General features: G+C 37.7%; 1 protein-coding gene across 2 annotated transcripts; it reads left to right on the top strand.

The window, feature by feature from the left end:
• Positions 1–16,743: 16,743 nt before the first annotated feature.
• On the top strand, positions 16,744–23,654 carry kbtbd8 (kelch repeat and BTB (POZ) domain containing 8). Of its 2 annotated transcripts, none has more exons than XM_079483725.1 (4): positions 16,744–16,800; positions 17,819–18,023; positions 19,448–20,565; positions 20,665–23,654. In XM_079483725.1, the coding sequence occupies exons 1-4, from the start codon at positions 16,785–16,787 to the stop codon at positions 21,126–21,128; spliced, it is 1,803 nt and encodes a 600-aa protein (XP_079339851.1). In that variant the 5' UTR covers positions 16,744–16,784; the 3' UTR covers positions 21,129–23,654. The 2 variants fall into 2 exon arrangements, with proteins under 2 accessions (XP_079339851.1, XP_079339850.1); XM_079483724.1 differs by having other exon boundaries at positions 16,767–17,664.
• The last annotated feature ends 2,481 nt before the right edge of the window (positions 23,655–26,135 follow it).

Genomic DNA, 26,135 nt, shown 5'->3' on the forward strand with positions numbered 1-26,135 from the left:
AATATGGGTAAAAAACACTTCAACATTTTGAAATTGGGATTATCCGTCATTTATTCTGTGAGCCAAACTGTGGCGTTCATAACAGAAAGGAGCTAGCCTTGCTTTTATTGTGCTGCTTTCAGCTTCAGTGCCAAAGTAATACATATGGTTAAGAAGATAACCCGCAGGTAACCAGGGCTGAAAGTGCCTCTGGGTTAACAACTGGGGAAAAAGCCTTAAAGAAAGAAGAGCAGAATAAACATCTACAAGCACCAAAGTTCACAAAAGGTGAGGTGAAACTCATCAGTCCTGTGGGATGATTAATGCTCTCAGTGGTGAACGGTTATAGCAACATAGGGCTGTTGGACTCCCACAGTGCACCTGGGTGTGTGTGAAGGACGAGCAGGGTGGAACAAGAGAACAGCTATGTCAACACCTCAAATACTTGGAAAAATGTCACCCCTGTTTAATGTGTGTACTTCCACTTGCTTGGTTAGAGCCATGATCCCAAGAGCAGATCTTTTGGCAGATCAGATGGTCTTTTGTTTACTTCTTTTGCAGATTTGCAAATCTGTTATCATTTACTTGGTGTCATTCAAAACTTGCAAATGACTCTTTCTTCTGTGGAACAGAAAAGAAGATATTTTGAGTCTCTGTGGTTTTGTGTTCATACAATGGAAGTCAATGGGGCCCAAGTCAATAGATTTTTTCAAAATCTATTATTTTGTGTTCTGCAGAAGAGAGAAAGTCAAACGGGTTTAAAATGACACGAGGGGGCGTAGATGATGACAGAATTCTCATTTCAATAATACTAACCGTTTAATAAGATTGTTTTGCATTTATATGATTTTCACTTAAGCTCTGATTTATGGCCTCACACAGCTGGTTTTAGTGCATGTGGTCCATTTGATCCTAACTTATGCCCCATACAGAGGTTTCCGGTTGGTTCTGGCTGGTTTAACACGTGGATTCTGTACAGCTGGACCTGTCTGCAGGGTGCACCTGGCTAAGCAGTTCCTGACAGCCTGCATGTTCTCACGACATCATGCCATTGCAGCGCACCTGTTAGTTACCAGGCAACACATGTGCTTACACCATAAGACTATGTTGAAATAAAGAATGTAAGAATTTGTTTCATTTACGATTTGAACTCGCATTACAATTACTGTTATTTAAGTCCTGCTTGTTTTACATTTACATGTAAAGATGCACAACCGTGGGAAAAAATAAGAGACCATTTCAAAATTTCATACATTTTTTCTGAGTTTACCATTTATAGGTATGCGTTTAGGTAAAATTATAATGTTGGTTTCATTCTATGAACCACTAACAACATTTTTCCAAAAGTTCTAAGAAAAACATAGTTTCAATTTGCATTTATTTGAAGTAAAGGAAAACTAGAGAAACAGATCCAAATAACAGAAAAGATGCTCTGTTTAAGTTTATATTCAGTTTTAAGCAAAACAACAGTAATATTTGTACATGTATTTAGGAAAATAACAACAATTATTTTTATATGTGATAACCTTAATTTTTATGTGTCTTGTCATGGCGTCAGTCTTTCACATTGCTATTGAATGACTTTATGCAGCACCTGAGGTTTAATTTAGTTGAAACACACGTACACTCTGAATGGCCACAACACATCTAGAAATGCTTCGTATATTAACTTTTTACAATGTTTTTTTCCCCAGCTGAATATTTACACGGTAAAACTTTGCTCATTTTGAATCTCAAAAGTCAAAGTGTTTTGATTTGGGGTTAAACTAGTATTTTTAATAGGAAAGTAAGTTACAGTGTACGGGGTTGATAGTAACATAACATATAGGTTTGTCATTTGAAGTGTTTGGTTTCGTATAGACGAAAGGGCCTACAAACAACCTGAACCACGTGGACACACTTTAAACTATAAACTTCATTGGCACATGAATATTAATATAGTAAACGAACGTGCCTCAATACTTCTTACTGGGATAAACAATTTATTAAAGATTTTGTCATATTTGTGTATACGTATATTCATGTATTTGCATAAAGTAAAAAAGTATTTCATAGTAAAAAAGGAAAATAATAAGAATTTAAAAATACTATTTAAGTCGAATATATTTTCAAATTTGTGCTATGAATGGGTTTTCAATTAGACTGGTTAAGTCGCATGGAGATGGCTTGTCAAGTGATGTGCATCCCCCACACACACAAACATAAACACAGACTCCATTTGTTTGGTGGCATGCTGTGGTCTGGAAAACAGTGAAGCTAAAGAATTCACACACGCCACAAAGAGCCAATTATGAGTCTGAACCGGACGGAGGGACAGCAGCGAGAGATAATAGAGGCCTGTCTATCCCTGATGGGACTAAGATGTTCTTCTTGAGTGTCACTTTCTTCTCACCATCTCTAAGACAAGTGGCCAGTGTGTCCATTAAGCAGCTTTAATGAATACATATAGCCACAAGCACAAGATTGCGTTCAGTGACCACATAATGAACTAGTTCTGAGGTAAATCATTTAGAAAAGAAAGACTATATAAAATAGAAAAACAGAGAGCAAGATATTAAAACTTTATTAAATGTCATATGTGCTAAAATTTTAATATACTAGTATACGTGTTTGTTTTAAAACTTTTATTTAAAGACACAAAAACAACATTTCAATGTGATGATTTTCTTTTATTAGTTCTGGATCAAAAGTCCTAATGGCAACATTATTTTATTCACAAAGTGGACAATAGCAGTACTTTCGATTCAGTTTCAATGCTTGGTTTGTAAAGGTATTTTCCTTTGTAAGGGTAACATTTGTAACAATTGTAACATTTGCGTTATATAATATAGAACAGTAAGAAATCTTTCATCACCATTTACCGTGTAATTCAAACAAAATGCTTGGATTCATGCACAAATTCATCTCATGTTACCTGGCCATCAAACTCTCTTTAACGGACACTCATACCGGGGGTATGGGGGAATCATACCCGTCTGAAATATCGGAAAACCGGTCACACTCAAAGCATTCCCAAATTCAGAATTTGGAAGAGTTTGGGAAACTTTGATTGTCATTAGATCTAAACGCTTACAGCAATAAACAAAGATCAAAAATGAGTTAGTGTCTTCATGTGGACATGTTAAAGACAGTATAGAGCATGTGTGTGTGTTTGTGTATGTGTACACGGGATTTTAGACAACATGCCCCTGCATGCATTTATATTTGAATATGAGTATTTGCATTCAGACATATTGGGAGTACAAAATGAACGGATGTGTGTGTGGGGGGCATCTGGTGAACTATTCTCACACACCAGGTGCGGCTGTAGTCCTTGTGCTGTGTCAGCGCATAACACAGAAATATGAGAGCTTATAATACAAACACACACACTCATAGCTCTGAGACTGCAGAATGGCTTTAAAAACTAACTGCACATGATTGATGTAGACGCAAGTGACTATAACCGCTATATTGCTACCAACTCCCATTTGATGATAACTCACTTTGAATCTACTATAACATCCCATTGCTCTCATTTACTTAGTATTTGTTCTTAAGACTTCTCAAGACTTCTCTCTAATCTGGAGCTGAATCCAATCAGAAATGAGAGTAACATACTCCAAAGTGACTGAAGCAAAATGCATTTGGTTTGCGCTTGTCATGGTTTTGACCATAAGCATCCCACTCTTTGTAACCACACAGCATGTTTCCCACCACAGTCCACTGTCTGTCAGTTCAACTCCATCACACATTCGTTTGAGGTTAAAAGGATGTTTATGGTTAAGGAACCGCAATGCAATTTCTCATACGTGCATCATCTATTACTTGTCACATAATAAGATATTTTTTTAATGTGTCACTACAGGTCATGTAGGCTACTGCTTGAACATCTGTCCACAGAATTTGAGTTTTGTAGAAGTTTTAGCAACAGACATCATAACATGAATAATACCTAAGGCACTACGATGAACAGATATGAAGTGTTTAATCTTAATTTGACAGCAGAAAAGGACAGGTGTTTAATACGTTTTGAATCAAGGAAGCTAAATTCTAGTTATTTTCATTGCCGCAAGACGCTGGGGCAGTTTCTGGACTTAGACACCTGTACCAGCTCATATTGTTTCTCTTTTCTGACCCTGAAGGAGAAAGAAATGAGTTGACAAAGGATTATCAATTACTTATTACAAGACATTCCTTTAACAGACATACAAGTTCTCACAGGAAGCGAAGCTCCCAACATTTATAGCAGAAAGTGATCATAATGCAGATAAGATTCAAATGAGAGACGTGATTGACAAATGTATAGAGAGAGTTTGCCCCCTGGTGGGCGAGTGATGCTGTGAAATTCGCAACATCTCTCCGTTGTGTTCTGGGGGTCCTTTGGGAAACCTTTTGATCTACCTGATCACTTGGTCCTATTGATCTATTGGCCAAAACAAATATAAATCCCAGTATGTCTCGAAATCAAATGTTGATGGAAAATAAATGACTAGAATGTTGCAAGAAAAGTAGGTTGATTGTTAAACATACAGTATACGCTGTACTATAGTGTTGAGTGTTGCTGCACCCTGAGGGCAGGTTCAGTTAGAAACGCTCTGTTTTGATGGGAAATCAATTGGCTCACACTTTTTGGGAGGATATCATTCCTCACTTGAATTCTCAGCTGCTGAAACGGAAAAGTTGTTGGGCCAACAGATTCACAGCCGCGGGCTGGTTTCTCAGATTCTCTCTCATTCTCTCTCTCACACGCGCATACACACACATTAAAAAGTAATTCACCATTAAACATAGTGGAGGGAGGGCCAAAAATGGCTGGCCATTGGACGGTTGGCATAGTCATACTCCTTGTTTAGGTCATGTGGTGAAGAGTTGTTGTTGAGAAGGGAGCTTCAAAACATTGTGTTAAACCCTTTTCATGGTGACTTTAATGGAAAGATCTGTCTGTATACACCCATCTATTCTTTTCACAATAAATTGACGGTAACTAAAAGCGTCCAGAATATGGCATTGGTGTTCCATGATTTATACCAACGGTCTATAGAGAATTTATTGATAGTCAAATATTTATATCTGACAATTTGATAGTTTGTTTAGTATTCTTTATGTTTGGCTGTAAGATCTAATTGTTCACCTAACGTATGTCTCAGCTTCAGTCGATTTCTTTGTATGTCTCATTGTCTTGCCGCAGGTTGTGAAAAAGTGCGGTGGTAACTGTTGGTGATGTATTAAAATTAGTCACATGAGATTTTAACAAGCTCAATTTATCGCAAAACCACTGTATAAAGATCATTTGGCAATGTTCTCACTACAGCTGTCAAAATCAACACAAATATTCATGATTCACTGCAGAGAACTTGTGTTTCCTGTGTTTGTGGTAGAACGCTAGATCACAGCACTCAAAAACATGAAATCCTATTAAGCCACATGATGTTCTTGTCATATAATGATGAGATTATTGCTGTTCTAGAGTCAAGTGACGTTACCGTGGCAACAGGCTTCTGTGGTATGTGTGTATCACATCTTTGGTAAGATCTGTTTTGTCCATTGTACATGCGGCAGACCTTCTTGTCCAGATGGAAAAAAATATATGATGGTAATTAACATTTTATCTCCCGGCACTAATATTTAATTTTATACTTAGACAACTTGGACCGCACTCATCTGTACTGCACACATATGTTAGGATACCTGTTGTATACATGATGCATGCATGCTTTATTTTATTGCATAGTTAAGCTCAAAAGTTAGCATGCATGTTCTGATAAAGCTGTATGACTTTCTTTTTTCAGTGGAGCACAAAAGAAGATATTTTGAAGAACACTTGTAACCAAACTTGACCTCTATTAAGTGGACACAAAACCACTGAAACAAAACATTTATTTTGTTTTACACAGAAGAAAGAGTCATCTGCTGTCTGTAGATTCTGTCAGATGAATCGTGTTTTTGTGGCTGATTGTTTTTGATTCTGTGAATGGCCCTTCAATAGAAGTGCACTTTTTAAAGTTTAAATAAAAGTACGGTTTTAAAAACTTTAGTAGAGGAAAAAAATTTTTTTAAAGGAGTAATGTGACATATGGAAGAGTTGGGGTTGCGAATTGCAACCAGCGGCTCACTCCACCCGTTCCTTTCAAAGCAATACAAGCACTTCTCACCGGAAAAAGATGCTGTTGCGTTTAACTTCTTTGCCAAAAAGAGATTAACATATTAAGCAAACCCGCTATGTAGAGCAGTTTGTCCGTTAAGATGCTATTGTCGAAACAACATGGCGAATAGAAATAGCTCATACTAATGTAATAAGGACATAACACGTCATTATGTAAGTTATATTTACACCTCTGAAGATATAGTTGTGTGTATTATATTGCGTTTCTCTCAATAGATCCTTCAAACAATTACAGATTGGAATTTTAAGTCTATGTTTTGGCTCAGATTTGAACAATATGAATAACATGGGTTACTTTTATATTTATTTGATCAAATTATGAAAATGTTTGAATGCTTTTGGAGCTGTTGTGTTCCACTGACAAAATAAAAGAAAATGGGAAATGGACATGAAAGTGAGCGAATAATGACAGAATTTTCATTTTTGGGTGAACTATTCTATTAATCCATGGCTTTATTTCCTTCGCTGGGTCTTCCGCCAATGTGTTGTGACATTTACACAGTTCTATGCATAGTTGAGCAAATGTCATTTTGTGTGGACATAATCTGTTTTTCAACATTGAATTACTGGGCACTCCAATATGTACGGCACCTGACAGATGGACGGGCGCATTTTTAGGGAAGATGTGATTCTTTCCTCATGTCAACAATTGAGAACATGATGGAACACTAGAATTTGTTGTTTTATTAACCCTGGTATTGCTTTGGTCTCTTTAAACTGTCTTTCACCTGTCATGCAGCTGAGACACACAGATATATCCTATATAAAGTTCAATATAGTGTTGTGTCATTGTGAACATTGTTTTATGATGTGACAGGTTGTTGCAGCTAGTTTTTGTAAACAAGCAACACTTAATTTCCAAACCTGTATGGATTTCTTCTGCAGAACACAAAAGAAGATATTTTGAAGAATGTTGGACAAACAAACAACTCCGTTGACTTCTATTTTATGGACACAAAACCACTAAAACATTTCTCAAAATATCTTCTTTTGTGTTTCACAGAAGAAAGAGTCATATACAGGTTTAGCACGAGGATGTATACTACATATGAAATATTACATTTTAAGACTGATGGTGACAGATATTGAAGGGAGAACCTGAACGGCGAGAGTATTTCTGGCAAGTGAAAGGTGTGGAAAAAATCACGTGCTTAACACCATCGGCTTTTTAGAGATCAATCAATCGTAGACTTTCAGGTTCTTTACTTGACCTACAAGATCTTCGGATCTGTTGAGTTTATTTAGCTGTATTATCTCTATTAGACTAAATTATGATGTCTGGCTCTTGTCATACATGCTGAAAGAAACATGCAGTGCTCATAATAAATGCTTCTGTAGTTTGGTAAGCTGAGCATTATCTAGGGGCCTTGGATTAAAGGTGTATGTACTTCCTTAAAGGATTTTGACCTCTGTGTCTTTATGACAGGAGGAATCATTAACCACTTGAAGCGCTGGTTGCTGCTTCAGCCCCTCTGATGCAAATTTCATGTCAAAACATCAAACACGCTTCTGATCAAAGGTCATCTCCCCTTTGTGTAGGTGTTTGATAGCAAAATTTATATTTCATCTTCAGCTGTCATAGAGCGTAAGAGTGTGCGAGGCAACAAGGGAGGGTCTGTGCTCAGCTCTCTGCGAGACGAAAGAGAAAATGCAGTGGTTATGTGTAGTATATATTTGGAAATGTCTTTTCTTTTCCAGATAATGGACTGCCTATATGAAGGATAATAACTTTGGTAAAGATTTAAACAACAGAAGGCAAATTCTCAATTTCCAATTCAATATCAACTGGGTAAATTCTCTGGGTATCGTTGTTCTTATTGCCATTGCAAAAAAAGTCACTGGAATGGTTTAGAAACTCTACACGTTAACAAATTCTTAACTAAATTGAACAAATCACATTAATAAGATCCTGTGTGCATACACATGCAATAGGGTTACAAAAAAAAGTTGTTTACCAGATTTGAAGACCCAGCAAACAAAAGTACAATTTCACAGGTTTTGTACCATTTTAGTCTCCTAAATTAAACCTTATGATCCATAGCTTAAATGATTTGAGAATGTTAAACATACATATTGCGTGCTTCAACAGACCAAAATAAATGAATCCAAATGAATCTGACCTTTTGTACAAAAAAAGCTAACAAGGCAAGCTTGACTATTTGCTTACATTTTATTATACATACTTAATGCACATTTGATAAGTAAATAATGCAAACAATGCAGTAAATATTTCTTCATGTATGTCCTTTGTTAATTTTTTTTTTTGGAAATCAGTAAACAGATGCTCAGCTAACAATAGTTCATGGTGCTGCTAGAAACACTCATATGTTTGATTCCCTGGAAGTAAAAAAGCATCTGCCAAATGCATAAATGTGCATGTGAAAAGATCGCAATCTGCATACTTACTACTACATCTGGAAGCACTTCTACCGTATAATATTCCCCATCAAATCTTATCTCACTCATACAAGGATCTTACTCCGGCAGGTATCAGTCCCACAGGAATAAGCTGCTGCAATAAAACAGGCACCGCTGCAGACGTCACTGACTTTTCACTGCATTCATTACTGCATTTTCTGTTGGCCGGCGTCAGATCGCATGCAAATGAAAAACTTGCGGAGTGTCTGCCCAAATGCAGGCCAGTGGAAGAGATTTTACGCCTCATAATAAGGAAGGCAGGTATGCAAATGCGCGTTGAGCATGCAAATCGGTTCGGGGTGGGAAAGACTAGTTAAAAACTGCAACTGGATAACGTCTCTCGGGAGTGTGGTGCTAGGTGCTTATATCCTGAGCAGAAAAATATTTGTTAACGTCACTCTGCGAAATTGAAATGTCTGTGTGTCAATCGTTGCATGCTACGTAAAAAAGAAGTTGCATGTCAGATATATTCATGCACACTATAAAACCAATAACACGTAAGAATATAGAGGATCACATGCGCTGTTGATGTTCTTTTCTTTACTGACAGATGGCACTGTTGCACTTCCACTCGGAGAATATCGGATAGGCTTTTGCATGCGCAGTGCGTCCTCGCATTTCCTCGTTTATGAATTTGAGAAAGGTGTTTATTGGTTTAACACCTTCCCATTTTTTGGAGGTGTCGGGTTTAAATGAAGGCACCACGCTGAGACTTTCTTCCTGAGAAGATGTGTTATGTAATTCTCTGGCTTGTTACGTGCAAAGTTCATAACACACATAGCTACAATGCAGGCTACCTGCGGTTGAACTATTGTGTATATACTGTAAGAAAAATGATCTCACTTAAACCCCATTTTTTTTTGTTAAAATGAAACACTATTCCAAATTAGTTACTTTTTATGCCTTATTTTGTTCATCCTCACATTAGCAAGCCATGACTGAAACTGATTTATATGCGACACAGGCTCTCTAATACTAGAATATGATGTCTGAAAAACCATCAGTGTTAGAGAAACACAAAACTCATATCCGTAACAGATTGCCTTGTCGTAACATGTCCAAAATGAGTCAACGGGAGATAGATAGATCATTTAAATGGACAATTTATTCTCTCCAGGCTGTATATTAAAGTCACGCCTTAATATCCATTGTGAGGGAATAAGGGACTAAGAATTTCACTACACCTTTAATATGTATAGAAAGATAGATTAAGAAAAGTTATTCAAGATTTATCCATAGATTTATCCAAGGACTTTCAAAATGCCAAGCGCAGTTTGGTTGGAGTCCCTCTGGGGCAGTATAGAGCCGCAAGTCAATTAGACATATATATTTTGGTCTTTGTATTACCTCCATTAAATTCACAATGTTTGCCCACTCTTTCTTTCTCGGGTCAGAGCCTTTGCCACACAAAGACCCATCATTAGTATTCCTTAAACGACTTTGCGCCAGACAGCCAGTGCTGCTTATAAAAAGCTCCTTTCTATCACAAAGCTACACCCCCTACCCATACACATGGTGATGGGCTTATTTAAGCATGAGATATAGGTGTATAAATGGAAAGCGAAAGCTGAAAACCTTTATCCAACAACACAAAACTTATCCTGACTCGATCCGTTCCATTTTTTGTTTAGGTCTGATTGAAATGGAATATGTAAAGGGAGTCGAAACATCTTTCCTTTAAGAATAGATGGGTTTTCGTGCGCACACACAAATGCTGGTATGTAAACGCCCTCTCAGAAATACAGAACAGTGGTCCCTGCTAACAGTTGTCGTGTTTTGAAATAAAATGACCTTTACATAAATCGACTAAAGGTTATAACTCAGAGGTTTTGTTTCCATAGCTCTCAAGTCAAGTCAAGTCAGCTTTATTTATATAGCGCTTTTTACAATTTTCATTGTTACAAAGCAGCTGTACAAGAAAAAATGACTATAAGTAAAACATAAAAGGTTATGGAATACAAAACACAGGGGTAAAGAAAATTGAATGGAGATTGAATGGTGTTCACCAGTATCAACTTTTCAGATGTTTCTTCTAAAATGACTTTGGAGAAAATAAAACGACACATACAGAGCAACAACGTTAATCTGGATAGATAGTTTCAAGACATTTTTTGAGATCATTTTGAAATCTTTTGATGGCAGAGTTTGTTCTGAGAATCATCTCCATTTAATCCCATTTCTGTGTGGGAGAAACACGTAAGAATTTGTGGAGATCACATGTGTGATTTTTCTTTACTATGGGTTGGAAGAGTAACTGTTGTTTATTGAGACATAAATGTAAAATCATCTCTCACATGAAGTTTGTTTTATTGGATTGCAGTTCATATATTTAAAATGTTTACCATGTGAATTCAATCTGTTTATAAATGTATTCATATTTACTTGGAATTTGAGAAGATTACATTTTCAAAATGTTAATGCCCCAGTGAGAACTAAACAAAGGCTTTCATTTGTATTCATTTGTTAAACAGGCCCCTGAATCACATTTCATTCACCTTTAAATAACAACAAAAAGTTATACCTTGCTTATGAAAATATCTGTATTTATCTTATCACATGACCCTGCTATTTTTATGTATTAAACTCAGCTCAGTTGTATGCATATTGTAAGGGTACAAGATCCATCATCTGTTGCGTGTGACCATTAAGATTTAATTAAGAATTGCGTTTTCTAATTTTGCTTCGCTATCCACATAATTCATTTAGTAAATCCTACTCACATTTATCTGAAACCATACTGCTTTTGCCTTTTACCACATCGTACAAATATTCTATTTTTTCTTATAGCTGAGGTGAAGTAGGGCTCTGCCGGTAAAACGGCTCTGCCCTTGTTAAAGGAATGGACACCTCAGGCTGGTTCAGATGCATCTATATCCAGAGTGTGATCTTAAGCTGGAACATTCTCGTCTGACCCAGGATCATTCAAGCCCTCTGGAAACACAGCCAGGGAATCAATCACATAGTAATGCCAACCACCCTCTCCCTCTGAGCTTTCAGAAAAACACAGACATCCTTTCCCCCTCTCTTCTCTCTGGGGCAGTTTGGCTATGAGTTTTTGCTCTCACTTTCCCAAGGGCAGCTGGACACTTCATGTCCCACTGAAACGATGCAGTGACCATTTACCATGATGTGTTTGGGTCAAGATAATAGGGACACTTGCGTCGTATTTATGAGGTTTGCTGTGGTGGGTATAAGACTGCAGCAAACTACTTAATAGAAAACGTAGATGTAGATTTTTTAACATAATGGTTTGATTATATTAATATATTCAAATATTCATATGAATAAGACAATACAATTATTAAAGAAGTCAATGAAGTGTTGTTTTAAAGCAAGCTGTGTAACAAAGTAAGGATTTTCAAAATAAAAACCAACAATCGTCAACAACTCCATACTAATATGAATTGTATTGCATTCAGTAAGTAAATCCAATAAATGTAAGAATCGGTCTCATGCATTGCCTGGCATATGGACACTTTATAGTCACAAAGATCAAGGTCTAAAGGTGCATTTTCTGCCTCTGGTCTTAAACTCCAGGACTATGTGATTGCCTCGGTGTGATTCGTTACATTGACGTGATTGCCGAATATCCTCCTGAGAAACTTGATCAAAATAATAATATGCATAAATAAAGAGAGAGAGAGAGAGAATTAGGAGGATTCTAAATAAAGCCTGATTGTACAAAACTGGATCCATCAGCTTGACAGGTAGGACAAATGAGCTTTCTTCCAGCAGGTTCCATTGTGTCTTATTTGTTTGCATTAATAACCTGAAGGACAGATGCAATGCGGTCACTAAACCTAATGAAGTGTTACCATAGAGGGATGGGAGGTTTGGTCGTTGGGTGGTAAACTCACAGTATGTGTCATGAGGTTATGTTTAGAGGGAAAGATTATAATCTGTTAAAAAAAACTTTTCCAATAGATATAAAACATCTACTGTATGTAAAAAGCATCATATAACAAAATAACATAATTTGGGTAAATAAACACAGATTGACCTACACGTTGTTTTAACGTGTTTAGATGGATTTTTCATCGTTCACAATGTCATTAATAAAAATGATTCCAATACAGTACTTAAAAAACAAATAAATAAAATAACTAATGTCAGTCTGAATAAATATAAAAATCACATAAACACATTTTGATGCACCCGTTGGTCGATAAAAGCAATTTGTCTGTTGCAAATCATCTGTAGTTTAAAAATTGTAAATCCAGGCAGGAAATTGCAATGAACTTTGTGCTCTGTACATAGAAAATGTTAAGAAACATCAACTTTATCACTACTACTCTTCTACACAAGACTAGAACAACAATTTTGGCATAAAAATGGCATAAAACAGATATAAAAATAAACAGCACAGACAGGATACCATTTCTCATCTAGGGAACACCAGATCATCTCCAGACATCTATGGCTGATTTTCACATTCTCGGATTATCTGTTAAATACCTATATGTAAAGTTCTATAGACATTTCAAATAATAAAACCATTTAGGCCGTATAGCAGCTTAATTGACAAGTCCCTCTGTCATCATGGAGACCCCCTGTGACACATAAGCCTAGCGGGGCATCCTCTTATTCTTAAAATTCCCCTGCAAACAAATTGAGAAATAATTATTGACTCATTTGAATAAATGGCTTGCTGGATTGCATGATAACCATCGTTAAGACCCAAACAGCTCCGTTTCCACGATGGGAAGCGAGATTGTTCTCGCGGTGGGACGGAGCCACGAGTGATAGACAAGCTACTCGCAGATGCTCGCATATTTATTCCACATACGGGGGGCAGAGAGACACTCTTTAAACATGAAGCAAGAGGCTTGGGCAGGTATTTACTGCAGCCTCCCATTGCGCTCCTATTTGTCTCATCACGGGTGTCGAGGTAAGATGCAGGAGACCGAACGGTTTCTCTGAGCATCTGCACATGCTCTAACACGAGTCCCTGGAGGCATATAATAATCTATTACCTCCATCTCTGACTAAAACACACATTTAAACTACAATTACACCCCCTGCTTTCTCTCCCTCTTGCTGTTCATTTCATTCCCCTACAGCACCCCTTCTGCAATTCAGCGCAGATGTGTTCCCTGTACACGTCTGCTCATCATACGGTGCATGAAGAAGTGAGATCGTCTCACAGCCTGTGTGGACTTTGGTGGGCCAATTTATTACCTGGTGCAATTGCTCTGAATACATATTTCCTTTTCCCCACATGCACAAATGTGAAGAGGTTCAGTCAAACAGAAGAAGACTTCACATTGATTTCAGCCCTTTTCTGACACTTTCTCTTTGCTTTCCTTTCTTAGCGTGTAATGGGATATGAATGGTCCATTTGGGAATATTTTCTTTGACAGAGCAAAATGTGTGTGTCTGAAATAGAAATTAATCCATATTGGACCGGTTTCACAGGCAAGGCAAGGCAAGGCTTAGCTTAATTAAATTAAAATGCTTTGTAAAAATATTACTACACAAAACTACACATATTTTAAGATATGTCAGGGCAATTTATTTTTAGTAAAGACAGCTCAAACTTTTTTTAGTCAAAAAACTAATTTTAGTCTGGGACTAGTCTTAAAGTAATAGTTACCATTTACTCTTGTCATTTCAAACCTTTATGACTTTCTTTCATCCGCAGAACACAAAAGAAGATATTTTAAAGAATGTTGGTAACCGAACAGCACTGGACCCTATTCACTTCTATTGTAGGGACACAAAACCATTGCAAGTGAATGGGGTCCAGTCAAAAACATTTTATAAAAATATTTTCTGCTATTATATAATATCTTATTTGTATTTTTAAGTGAACTATCACTGTATGCCTTGTCTGTGAAACCTGTCACTTAATTCCTTACTTATTAAAGATGAGCCAAATGTGTGAATGCATACAAAAATGTAACCAGCTAAAAAAACAAATGTCTACTGTCCACCGCTGAAATAGAAATACATTACAAGCCTGAAGCAATTCCAGATAAAGTACAGAGAGTTTCCTGGATAAGAATGACTATCTTGCGGGTAAACTTGTGTGTGTTTGTTGCTTTCAGATGTCTTGGGCATTTCTGCAAGTAATACGGCTTTTCAAGTCTGACCTGTTCACATTTTGTTAAGGCTTGAATTAGTAAATCCGCTTTACACAAAATGTGTAGTCCCAGGGACATGTGATGATATGGTGTGCTGATATCAGGATATCCGTCGCTTTATATAAAAGTAGCAGACTATAAGAATGTAAACATAAGCAAAAAGATATTATACAGCTGAGGCAACAGAAATGCCTTCATTTCAGACTAGCTGGGTTCAATTTCATGGCCTGTTCTTGCTGCTGTTGAGGAGAGGAATTGGAAAAAAGCTAAATCGATTGCCTGGATTGCAGTTTCGACTTATTGGACTGGCTTTTTGTGCAATGTTAGACAGTATCAGAATGGAACAGTAGTGTCTGCCAGACTGGCAGAAAGAAATGAAGACACTTTCAAAACAGTGCTTTTATCCTCTGACCTGAGATCATGGGCAAGCAGTCCGGGGCAGCGGTAATGGTGGCTGAATTTGTATAGTTTGTGTATCTCTTAACATTTGAACTTCAGTGTATCAGTATGTTACCAGCAAATGTCAACATGAATATGTTCTATAAATTATTCATATGCGTGCTGCCTGCATGAATGTAAAAGGAACCCGTATTGATTTAGAAAATAATATTGCTTTGAGGAATAACAACGTGTGAGACAGCATGACTGTGTTTGTATACTTTACATTTACCCTTTGCTCTGGAGGTAGAGAGTTACAGAGAAATAAACAAAAAGAAAGGATTAATGAGGGATGAATATAAGCACATGAGGCATTATGTAACTACACACACAAACATAGATTATTGTTATCCACAGGCTGAGGTTGTAAAGCAGTCAATTTAATTAAAGAAAATGTTAATGATTCTTTAACCATGGCTAATTCTTTCAGCCCTAACTTGAATAAGATTTCCCCTTGATTAGTCTCAAAATTACAGATTTTCAGGGGGCTTTTCTTGCTACTTTGGCATTGTGCTTGCTCACCGGGGGGGCTAAAAGTATGTAAAGCTGCTTAGAAACAATTACTATTGTTAAAACTGCTATACAAATACATCTACAGTGAACTGAAAAGGAAAGAAGGGGGTTGACAATATTAACCAAGAGGTTAGCTTTAAGTTTAAATACGTAGAAGTGTTACGGCATAAATTTACATAGCGATTGCACTGGAACAGAAGATACAAATGAAGACAGAAGTAGAGGAAACTAAAACCTGGGCTAATATAATTAAGGGAAAAGGACATGTGTGAGTATTGAAAGGGGAGAGATAAGGCTCATGGACCAGGAGTCTATGAAATGAACTGAGTAATGTAATGTAAGTACAGAAAGGTTTGCAAATGTAATGGCAGAAGCCACTTCTCAAATAATAATACATAATACAAGCTACATCATCACTGCTAAAGTAATGATTCTGAGTGGTTGAAAACATGTAAACCTCTCCCCATTCTCTGGGATCTTGTAACAAAGGCGCTGAAAGGAAAACACACGGCTTCCCATTCAAGGTTGGATGCTTCAAAGCTTCGCTATAGTTTTATCCTAAACATAGAGATAAGATGTGCTTTCACACAGAGTACAACGTAATTCGTATTTTTATCATATTTTATATTATATATATATATATATATATATATATATATATATATATAGTCATTTTAGATGTAGAAGAGCCAAGCATAACATAAGAGAGAACAACCAAACATAAAATCATTCAATTAGATGTATTACTACTCCTTTATAATGAATGATATATAATATTGACAGAATAAATCATCAGAGAGAATTCACCATGATGTAATGAGCTATGGCGTAGGATAGCAATCCACCATCTTCAGTAGACATAGCATAATGACTTTATTAGGTTTATGCCACTCTTTTCTTTACTTTGGATGAGAAATCAGATGTAAGAGGAGGCTTTGGGGTTTTATAACAATCAATTCCTTTGAGTGTAGTTTTACTAATACCGTTTGTAAATTGTAACCCTGTAATCTTATATTAGTTACCTGTGTAACAAATCCAGTCGCATAAAACCCCCTGAAAATTACTTTTAACTAGTTAACGCAAACAGTTTGTCTCGAAAGCCCATTGGCTGCCACGGAGGATCGGCGACGCTGATTGGCTATCGCCTGTTTCCGGGGCTCCATTCCATTAGTGACGTTTTCCCAGCCGATGTGAGAGAGATTGGGAGAATGGCTGCCAGTGGAGGTTAGGTGTTCTTTTCAAAATCCAAACGTATTTCTGAATGTTTTCACCTTATCGACACGCCGTAGATCTGTCACATGGTTTTACCGGAATGAGCTAAAGTTTTCCGGTTTGTTTGGTTACAAGTGCACCGCTGGTGGTTTGTTTGAATACACACCGAAAAGTACGGAGAGGTAGCAGCTAACGAGACTAGCTCAACGCGAGACTGTGTAAACACATCGTGATTAATCGCTTATCTGCTTAGAGATTTACTTTTATACATTTTTCCCTTTAATATTGACCCACTTGTGTACGTTCGTGATATTTAATGTACTGTCATGGTTTGTTTCGAGATATAAAAGGGCTGTTTAGAATGCCTCGAGACCGGACTAGCCGGGTGTGCTAGCCGGCAAGTAGCACCTGGATTAGCACAGCTAACGTTAATGAGTTAAGCACTGAAACTTGACTGCCGATATTAACAGGCTTTATTCCCTGATCACATAAACAAGACTGTTAAGTGTATGTGGTTGTCAAAATCGAGAGTAGTTTTTTACGCCATTATCGTTTGTTTTCCTGGATTAAGACCATGCATGTGGAGATTTTGTTTGGCTGGTCAATAGAAAATAAACTCGTGATATTTTTGGTCACCACGAGTAGTTCTGAAACAAGAAAAGATGGATGTCAGTGCTTCTCACAGAGATTTTATTTTGGGCACATGTAAATTTAATAGTTTTACATATATAATGAGATCATTACTTGGGTTTGGCAGTCTGTTGAAATAAATTTGAGATGATTTAGGATTTAATATGATCAGAGACGACTTTGTTTCACTGCTGTTATCCCTCAGAATAGGTTTGATTCCTATTCAGTTTCATAAAGAGAATAAAAGTGAGTCATTCTTGGTCCGCATGCTTTTGCAATAGTTGATCATAGATTAGCCAACATTTATACCATTTAAACAAGGACTGACTGTTCTTTCATGATACAGGTCAAAAGTGTTTAGAGTTTAAATCATCTCAGGTGTCTAACCCTTATCTTGTAGACGTTGGAAAGCTGTTACAAGTTCAGAATGGGACTCCAAGCACAAGCTACAACGGGGTTGATGCCCTGCATGCCTGTAACATCCTCCAGCAACTTAAAGCATTGTACGACGAAGCTCAGCTGACTGACATTGTCGTGGAAGTGGACCATGGCAAGACATTTTCTTGTCACAGAAATGTTCTCGCTGCCATCAGCCCTTACTTCAGGTAGTAACAGCACAGACACCGTTAAATTTAAGTACCAGTAATATTCATAACAGATGTTGAACGCAAGCTTTGAAATGATATGGGAGTATAACAGCAAGTCAGCCATAGCGCAAATGATGGTTACCCCTTCTATCGTTCCAATAAATTTCAGGTCATTCAGTTATTACACGGAAATATGAAAATTGGGAACTGAATAAAAAAGGTAACACTTCAGAATAGGGACCAATCCTCCCTTTTTACTATTATTGGATTATTGGCTGTTCATTAGTACTTATAAAGCACATGCATGACCATATTCTACATCCCTAATCCTACTCAATACCTAAATCTAACAACTTACCAAAATAACTGTTAATAAGCAACAAATTGGGAGTTTATTGAGGCAAAAGTCGTAGCTAATGGTTTGTTAATAGCGATAATTGGTCCTTAAAATAAAGTGTGACCAAAAAATAATATTCAAGTTTAACAGTAACCAAAAACTATTGCAAACCATTCAATTGTAAATACTTGTGCTGTTTAACACCATTTCATTTGTGTTCATATAAAGTGTGTTCAGTTTTTCTGTGGTAAGTGACAGTAGAGGTCGACCGATTAATTGGCCGGCCTATGAATCGGGCCGAATTTGGGATTTTTTATGAATCTGCATCGGCTGATTGTGCTGCAAATTTGGCCGATTCTAACAGGCAGGTGTTTACTATGAGAAGCTAAGCATTGTTGTGAAACATGCAACGCTGCCTCTTGTGGCAAACAGATTACCACCGGCATAACACTGTGATGTTCCCCTCTGCCTGCTAACTTTTTAACTACGTGCTTACTTTACTAGAAAACGGTAAGTGCACGTTAACTTTCCTGCATAAATGTGTCTGTGGGAGAGAGTCTGTTTGTACTTTGTATTAAGATGCATTTTGACAGCGGGATAAAAAAAAGTGGAAAAAAAGAAAATCGGCCAAACACATATCTGCCCAAAAATCAGCCTCATATATCGACCATCGACTGGCCTGATTTCTAAAATTCGGCATTGGCCAGAGAAAAACCATTATCGGTCGACCTCTAGACATTAGGCAACAAACTTTGTGTATTTAGTCATAACACTGTTACCATTTAAACTACCTAATGAGTTTATACTTAAGTGTCTCAAGTATAGCAGTAAATAGTAAAAATATAAAAGTAGGTGCACATTGGAATGGTTGACAAAGTATGTCGTGGTATTTGTTCTAAAAAACTTTCACAGATTAGTAAATTAAGTCTTAATACAATGCTTTGTTGCAACTGTTTAAAATTGTAGTAAATATGAATATAAATCTTACCGTAGCATTTGTAAATGTTAAAGTGCTGTTTATTTTTATACTCTGCAGGAACTCCAATATATGACACCTACGTTGATGTGATTACACTGTAATAGTATTTTGTTTTACTTTTTTTAGATCCATGTTCACAAGTGGCCTTACAGAGAGCAGTCAGAGGGAGGTGCGAATTGTTGGTGTGGACTCCGAGTCCATGCATCTAGTTCTCGACTATGCTTACACCTCACGGGTCACCCTCACTGAGTCTAACGTGCAGGCTCTGTTCACCACCGCCAGCATCTTCCAGATCCCAGCACTCCAAGACCAATGTGCCCAGTTCATGATCAGCCGTTTGGACCCACAGAACTGCATTGGGGTCTTTATGTTTGCAGATGCCTATGGCCACCAGGAGTTACGAGAGCGCTCGCAGGACTACATCCGCAAGAAGTTCCTATGTGTGATGGGAGAACAAGAGTTCCTTCATCTGACCAAAGAACAGCTGGTCAGTATTCTCAACAGTGACGATTTGAACGTGGAAAAAGAGGAACACGTTTATGAAAGCATGGTGCATTGGTTGGAGTACGACTGCCCGCGCCGGGAAGTGGATTTGCCGGAGGTTTTTGCCAAATGCATCCGTTTGCCTCTTTTGGACGAGGCCTTTCTGAGTCGTATCCCACCGGCCTTTGGCTTGGCCTTGTCCAGGGATTCCACAGATAAGGGTCGGATCAATGGCACCAACTGCTGCCCGCAGAGGCTAGGAATGACTGCGTCAGAGATGGTTATCTGCTTTGACGCGGCTCACAAGCACTCAGGGAAGAAGCAAACTGTGCCTTGCCTGGACATTGCTGCCGGAAAGGTGTACAAGCTGTGCAAACCGCCCAATGACCTCAGAGAGGTCGGCATCTTGGTCTCATCCGAGAATGACATCTTTATCGCTGGAGGCTATCGACCAAGCAATAGTGAGGTGTGCATAGACCACCGCGCCGAAAGCGACTTTTGGCAGTATGAACATGCTGGGAACAGGTGGCTTCCACGTTCACCCATGCTGCGGGCACGGATCGGCTGCAGGCTGGTTCACTGCTGTGGGAAGCTCTTTGCTTTAGGTGGTCGGGTGTATGAAGGGGACGGACGAAATGCTTTGAAATCCGTAGAGTGCTACGATGCTAGAGATAACTGCTGGACAGCAGTCAGTCCCATGCCTGTGGCCATGGAGTTCCACAGCGCAATAGAGTATAAGGACCGCATCTATGTACTACAAGGTGAGTGGGCCCATCTTATCTTCTGGCTCTTAGATAAAAACATCTAAAAGGTTATTCTTGCTCAGCATTACTCATTGTTGTATCATTGCTATTTTCTAGGTGAGTACTTCTTCTGTTTCGACCCTCGCAAAGACTACTGGGGGCATTTGCCATCTATGAACGTCCTCCGTTCTCAAGGCTTAGCCGCCCTTCATAAAAACTGCATCTACTACATAGCGGGCATCTGCAGGAACCATCAGCGCACGTTTACCGTGGAAGTGTACGATATTGAGCAGAACGTCTGGTGTCGAAAGAAAGACCTCCCGTTTGACCAAGCGACAAGCCCCTACATCAAGATCCTTTTGCTTCAGGGCCGATTGCATGTGTTTGTCCGAGCTACGCAGGTCATGGTGGAAGAACACGTGTTCCGCACCAGCCGCAAGAACTCTCTTTACCAGTATAATGAAGAGGCCGATCATTGGACAAAGGTCTACGAGACGCCGGACCGCCTCTGGGACCTTGGCCGCCATTTTGAGTGCGTGGTGGCCAAGCTTTACCCTCAGTGTCTTCAGAAAGTGCTGTGAGTTGTTTTGGAGGTGGGCTGTTTGAAACAGCCGATTGTTGTTTTTACTGGAGTGAGCTGCTCAATACATGGTGCTGTCAATGTCCCCAACACAAGAATTGCGGGGAAGTCTTAAAGCATTAATGGTTTCAATCAAAAAACTTGAGGGTGCTGTTCGAAAAAGATAAACAGTGTTTTACGTTCGACAAGAGGCACCCACACTATCGCTTGTTTTACAGTTAGAAAAAGTGAATCATAAGTGCAATTATCATATTTTTTCAGATTTCAAGTCTTTTCTGCTCTATTATATTTTTAAGGTGCAAGTTTTTGTTATTGTTTTGGCTTGGGTTGTTGATACATTATTGGGTGATACAGGAATAGTTGATGTCTTTAAAGACAAGTAGTATGTTGCTAGCAAATATAATAAAATTAAGTAATTGGTGAGAGAAAAAATATATAAAGCTATAAATATTCATACGGGTAAGATGAGTGATTTTGCTCACAGTGTGAATACTGATTTTTTTACTATTATTTCTCTAAGAATTTTCAGAGTTATAAGTTGATCGTCCTTGCTGCCTACGAGAAGACCGTGGTTTTCTTGTGAACTTAGTCATTAGGGAATTTTTCTTGGTTGCCAATATGTACTTGCAGGTGGCTGGTTTTGTTTTGTATTTAAATTGTCTTTGTTTTTTCCTCTTTAAAAAGGCAGCTCATGTGCTATATGACATAACTGCAGTTTTAATTTCTTTCATTTAGATTCTGCTTTAACGATGTTTTGTTGAGCCCAGTTCCCATGTTGAAATTTATATCTTTGCATCACCAGCCAGATCTTTTAGTGAGGTTACAAGATTATACTCCATCTCCATATTGGAGAAGAAACAAGGATACCAGCTTTGTGTAGCTGAAATCAAAGCTGGGTCAAACAAATGGACAGGAGAGAACATCAGCTAGGTGAAGACGATAAAAGGTGGCCAAAATGTGGATGCTTGCATTCCACTCTGACTTATTGAAAATCTCCATGTATGGGTGCAATTTAATGAAAAATACACCTTTGAAATGCCAAAACATGGAGTCTTAGTTTGCATCCCGTTGCAGCAATAACAGGTGTGTGCTGATGTTTTTCTAAGAAAAAGTGCATTAGTAATTTCAAGCGTTCCTGCGATGAAGCTTTCATGAATATTTCCAGAAACATGGCTTTTTTGCCACAGTGGGCAGAGATGGTCACAGTTCAGAGTTGCGAATCTGTTAGATATGTTTCTGTCCAGGGATGTTACAGTGCCTGTTCACATAAACCCCAGGCATCAGTGATGGACTGAGCAACGTCTATATGAAGTCTCAGAGGTGTTTTGACCTGAGACATTTTTCCAAACAAATCTAGTCCTCCTATTTTAGAGTCCCATGAAAATACTTAACAATCTCTATAAATAATCACGCTTTCCATCCCCTCATCTTCCAGTTCATTAAGATCAATGTTTATTTTTGGTGCTGCTTTTTTGACAATCTTGTACAGAATATACAGTGATTTTTACATTTTGTCATCGCTTGACGAAAAGTTGTCAGTCTAAGTTATTGTCTCTGGATATTTGTTCTGTTGTATTTCTGGTCTCGTGTTTATTTGGTCATATGCAGGTTCCCTGTGGCACACAGATTTTGCACTACATTAATTTCTCCCTTGAAACCTTGAGCAGTCTAAGAATACAGCACTCTTGTTTTCAGTCACAGAGACTTGATTAAATGGGACAGCTGATGCGCTCATTTTGGGTTTCGTTCTTTGGCGCCTGCAATACTGAGCCTCATCTGGGGCTTTGGTGGAAAGGGAACGAATGAGAAATGGCATTGGATATGGTGCAGTTACCGCACATTTCACATACTTTAATGCTCAGTAGCACGGGAACCAGAAACGGACTCTTCTCAGGATTATTGTTAATACACAGTACTGTATTTAAATGGTTTGTTGTTCGTGTAATATACTGTACCATACGTTTGCTGTACTTGCACAGTTTTTTTACAGGATTTACGATTTGTCCTATTTTCACAACGTGAGATTTGTTTTCTTTAGATGTGTTTGTTTTTTCTTTTGATCTTAATATTTACTCTTAGGTTTTTTGAATTTGCTATTTAGATTTTATGATTTAGCTCTGTTAAAACTTGTGAAACATGGACTTTAACAAAAACGTTTTCAGCGGTTTGTTTATTTGTTATTGCATCAGTCTTAATGGACACAAAGCATTAGAGAACATAAGTTATGTCAGTGCTTCTTTACTATGACAGTATGGCTGCTTAAAAATGGCTTTGAAAGAATTGATCAGTTTGTGTTGTTGGCTTTTGCTGGATCTGTTTCGTCTTTCATTTTTTCCAGCCTGCAGTCAATTTATCCACAGTGAGAAAACGGTGTTTTATTGTCCTTTGCATTTTTTGTTTAGCATTTTATTTGTGTGTTTGGTTTGCTTGTATGTATGTTGTGTGAGTTAAGTAAATATTCATTGATCTCTACTGTGAAATTCACCTTGCACATAATTTGACAATTAAACAATAAAAAGTTGACGACAGGTGTTATTTTTTTTATCATAACACATCATTCTTTTATTAGATTGTCATGCAAAAAATCTCTGCCAGAAATACATTATTACTATATCCTCTAGGGGAAGTTCCTTTTGCCCTCAAAGTAAATAATTGTTGATATTTAGTGAAATTTTGCACTTTTTACAAATAAATATTTTCATATTAACTAAAAAGGCCAAGAGTTTATAGACAGGTGAAGTCTTTCGAAACCGCTTTAATATTACGTAATGGCTTTTGAGGGTGCTTCTATCTTTACAAAAAGGTTAATTATTCTTCATCTACATTCTTCTATGTCCTTTATAAAGTTTCAAGCTCCCGTGGTGAAGTAGCATGTGTGATTTTCCTCATGCTGTATGCTGGAGTATGTGCTATTTAATTAGCCAAATTGAGAGGGGAACTGCATAATCATTTGCTCAAACGACTGTGATAATTGAGGAAATTTGCATTTTAAAATTGATTTATTCCTTGGATTGCATTTTGTAATGGCATTTATTTTGAGACAATCCGTTGATATGCTCTGATAATTCATTTTTTCCTATGACAAAAAGATTACATGTGTAATACAGCATATGGATGTTCCAAAGTTTTTGTTATCGCACAGAAGAGCTTATTACAAAAAATAAAAGATTGAGGGAGAAAGTGAAAAAGAGTGCGAGGCCCAGTGGTCCCATGTGTAATAGCAGAGGCAGAGGGCTTCATCATATTGCCCTTGGCTTCACTTTCCCCAATGTCACCCTATATGCAGTGGAAGAAAGACAGCAGGAATACATCAGACACGGTTCCATTCCTTTTCTGCCACACACAAAAACAAATGCTCCCAGCTGGAGCTCCATCATAAGCTCACCTGAGCGCCTTTGACTTTGGCAGTCAAACTGTTGAAAGTGTAATGGAACATAGACCTCGGATACCTCCAGAGAGCACACCTCACCAAAAGCAGACAAATGCAAAACTCATTCAGCTATCATTTAGAAAGCTGGATGAGATCATTTATGGATCATTTAGATTCATAGGATGAGAAAACGCAAAGACTGAATAAACTTCAGCTTGTCAGAAATGAGGGAAAAAGGCCTTCTCTTCTCTTTGTTCTTATAAGATTTGGCTTGTATTTCTCATCTCCTCCTTTTTTCCATTCTTGTAAGGATCAGAGTGTTTATTCATGAGAAGATACAGTGTTCTGTGTAATTTATAACCTAAACACAATCACAAAACGATTTTCAAGGTTGTAAGCGTTTGCAATGAAGGATAAGGACACTGTCGTCATCTGGTAGCTGTAATCTTTAAATATGGTCCGTGCCTCCTAAACATGTAATCTTCCTTTTGTTTATGAGGGATGTTGAATTACGAGAGGTTGTATATTGCCTGATTTTCTAAGCCTTGATAGCAGGAAATACTGTAATCACTGCTGTACCCAAGCGCCTTTGATTGATGCTTTCTATTGTTCCTGTACTGAGACGTTGTCAGGCGTGTGAGAGATGATTAATCTACAGTCCCCACAAAAACATTTGCATTAATAGAATCACTTTTTATTCATATTTCTTAAAATGAACATTAAATGTGTTGTTTGTTTTCATATTGTGTGTGCAATTAATTTCCAAAACTCTCACACAATTCGAGACAAAAAGTCTATATGAATCATTGTCCAAACATTAACTTCTTAGAGGTTAAGCATCCCTCGCAGAAGACTAGAATTACATTAAAGATGGAGATCAGAACCCTCATCAAGAAACATCCTCATATTACAAAAATGCCCTCATCATCCACATCAACATTCAAGTATCTGTTATTATTTAGAACAGAATAAAGATTAAAAACACTAGCTGATTAATGCATCATTTAGCTCTTCCCCTCTCTTCTTGGTTGTTTTTCTCAATATGAAACGTGACTGTGATCTAATGTGTGTCATCAGACGATGTTTTTTACTGCAGCTGGAGACTTGCAATGAATATTAAAGTAATGTTAGGTGGTTGCTATTTTAAAGTTTATAGTTTAGAATTGATGGCGCTGAACAAACAATGCTAATGCTTTTGTTTTGCTTGCGCTCTCGGTTTCTCACTGCCGGTCAGGGGAGCAATATTTAAGTGCTGTAAGAGGTCCTTAAATCTGGTAAAGTGAGGCAAGATGCTGCTATGTTATTAACAGCACCAGAATGCATTTATAAATAACCAAAGTGAACGGGCCGTAAATGGGTATGTCGCGTTATGCGCATCCTCTGTGTACAAAATGTAAACTTATAAACGGTTCAAAAGTCAGTGAATTATCCAACAGTCTCGTTCAAAATCACTGATTTTTCAAGAATGAAGCAAGTGTCTTGATGAATGACTCACTAAGTTGTTGGATTCATTTAGGAGAGAAACACAACAAAAAAATGCGGATGTAAGAGTTCAAATGATTTAATATTTTGATATGGTATTGAAGCTTTAACATCGCCATACCGTAGCACCGGTACAACGTGCAACCTTAGTTTGAA

The sequence above is a fragment of the Barbatula barbatula genome, assembly GCF_947034865.1.
Source record: "Barbatula barbatula genome assembly, chromosome: 20".
Classification (NCBI taxonomy): Eukaryota; Metazoa; Chordata; class Actinopteri; order Cypriniformes; family Nemacheilidae; genus Barbatula; species Barbatula barbatula.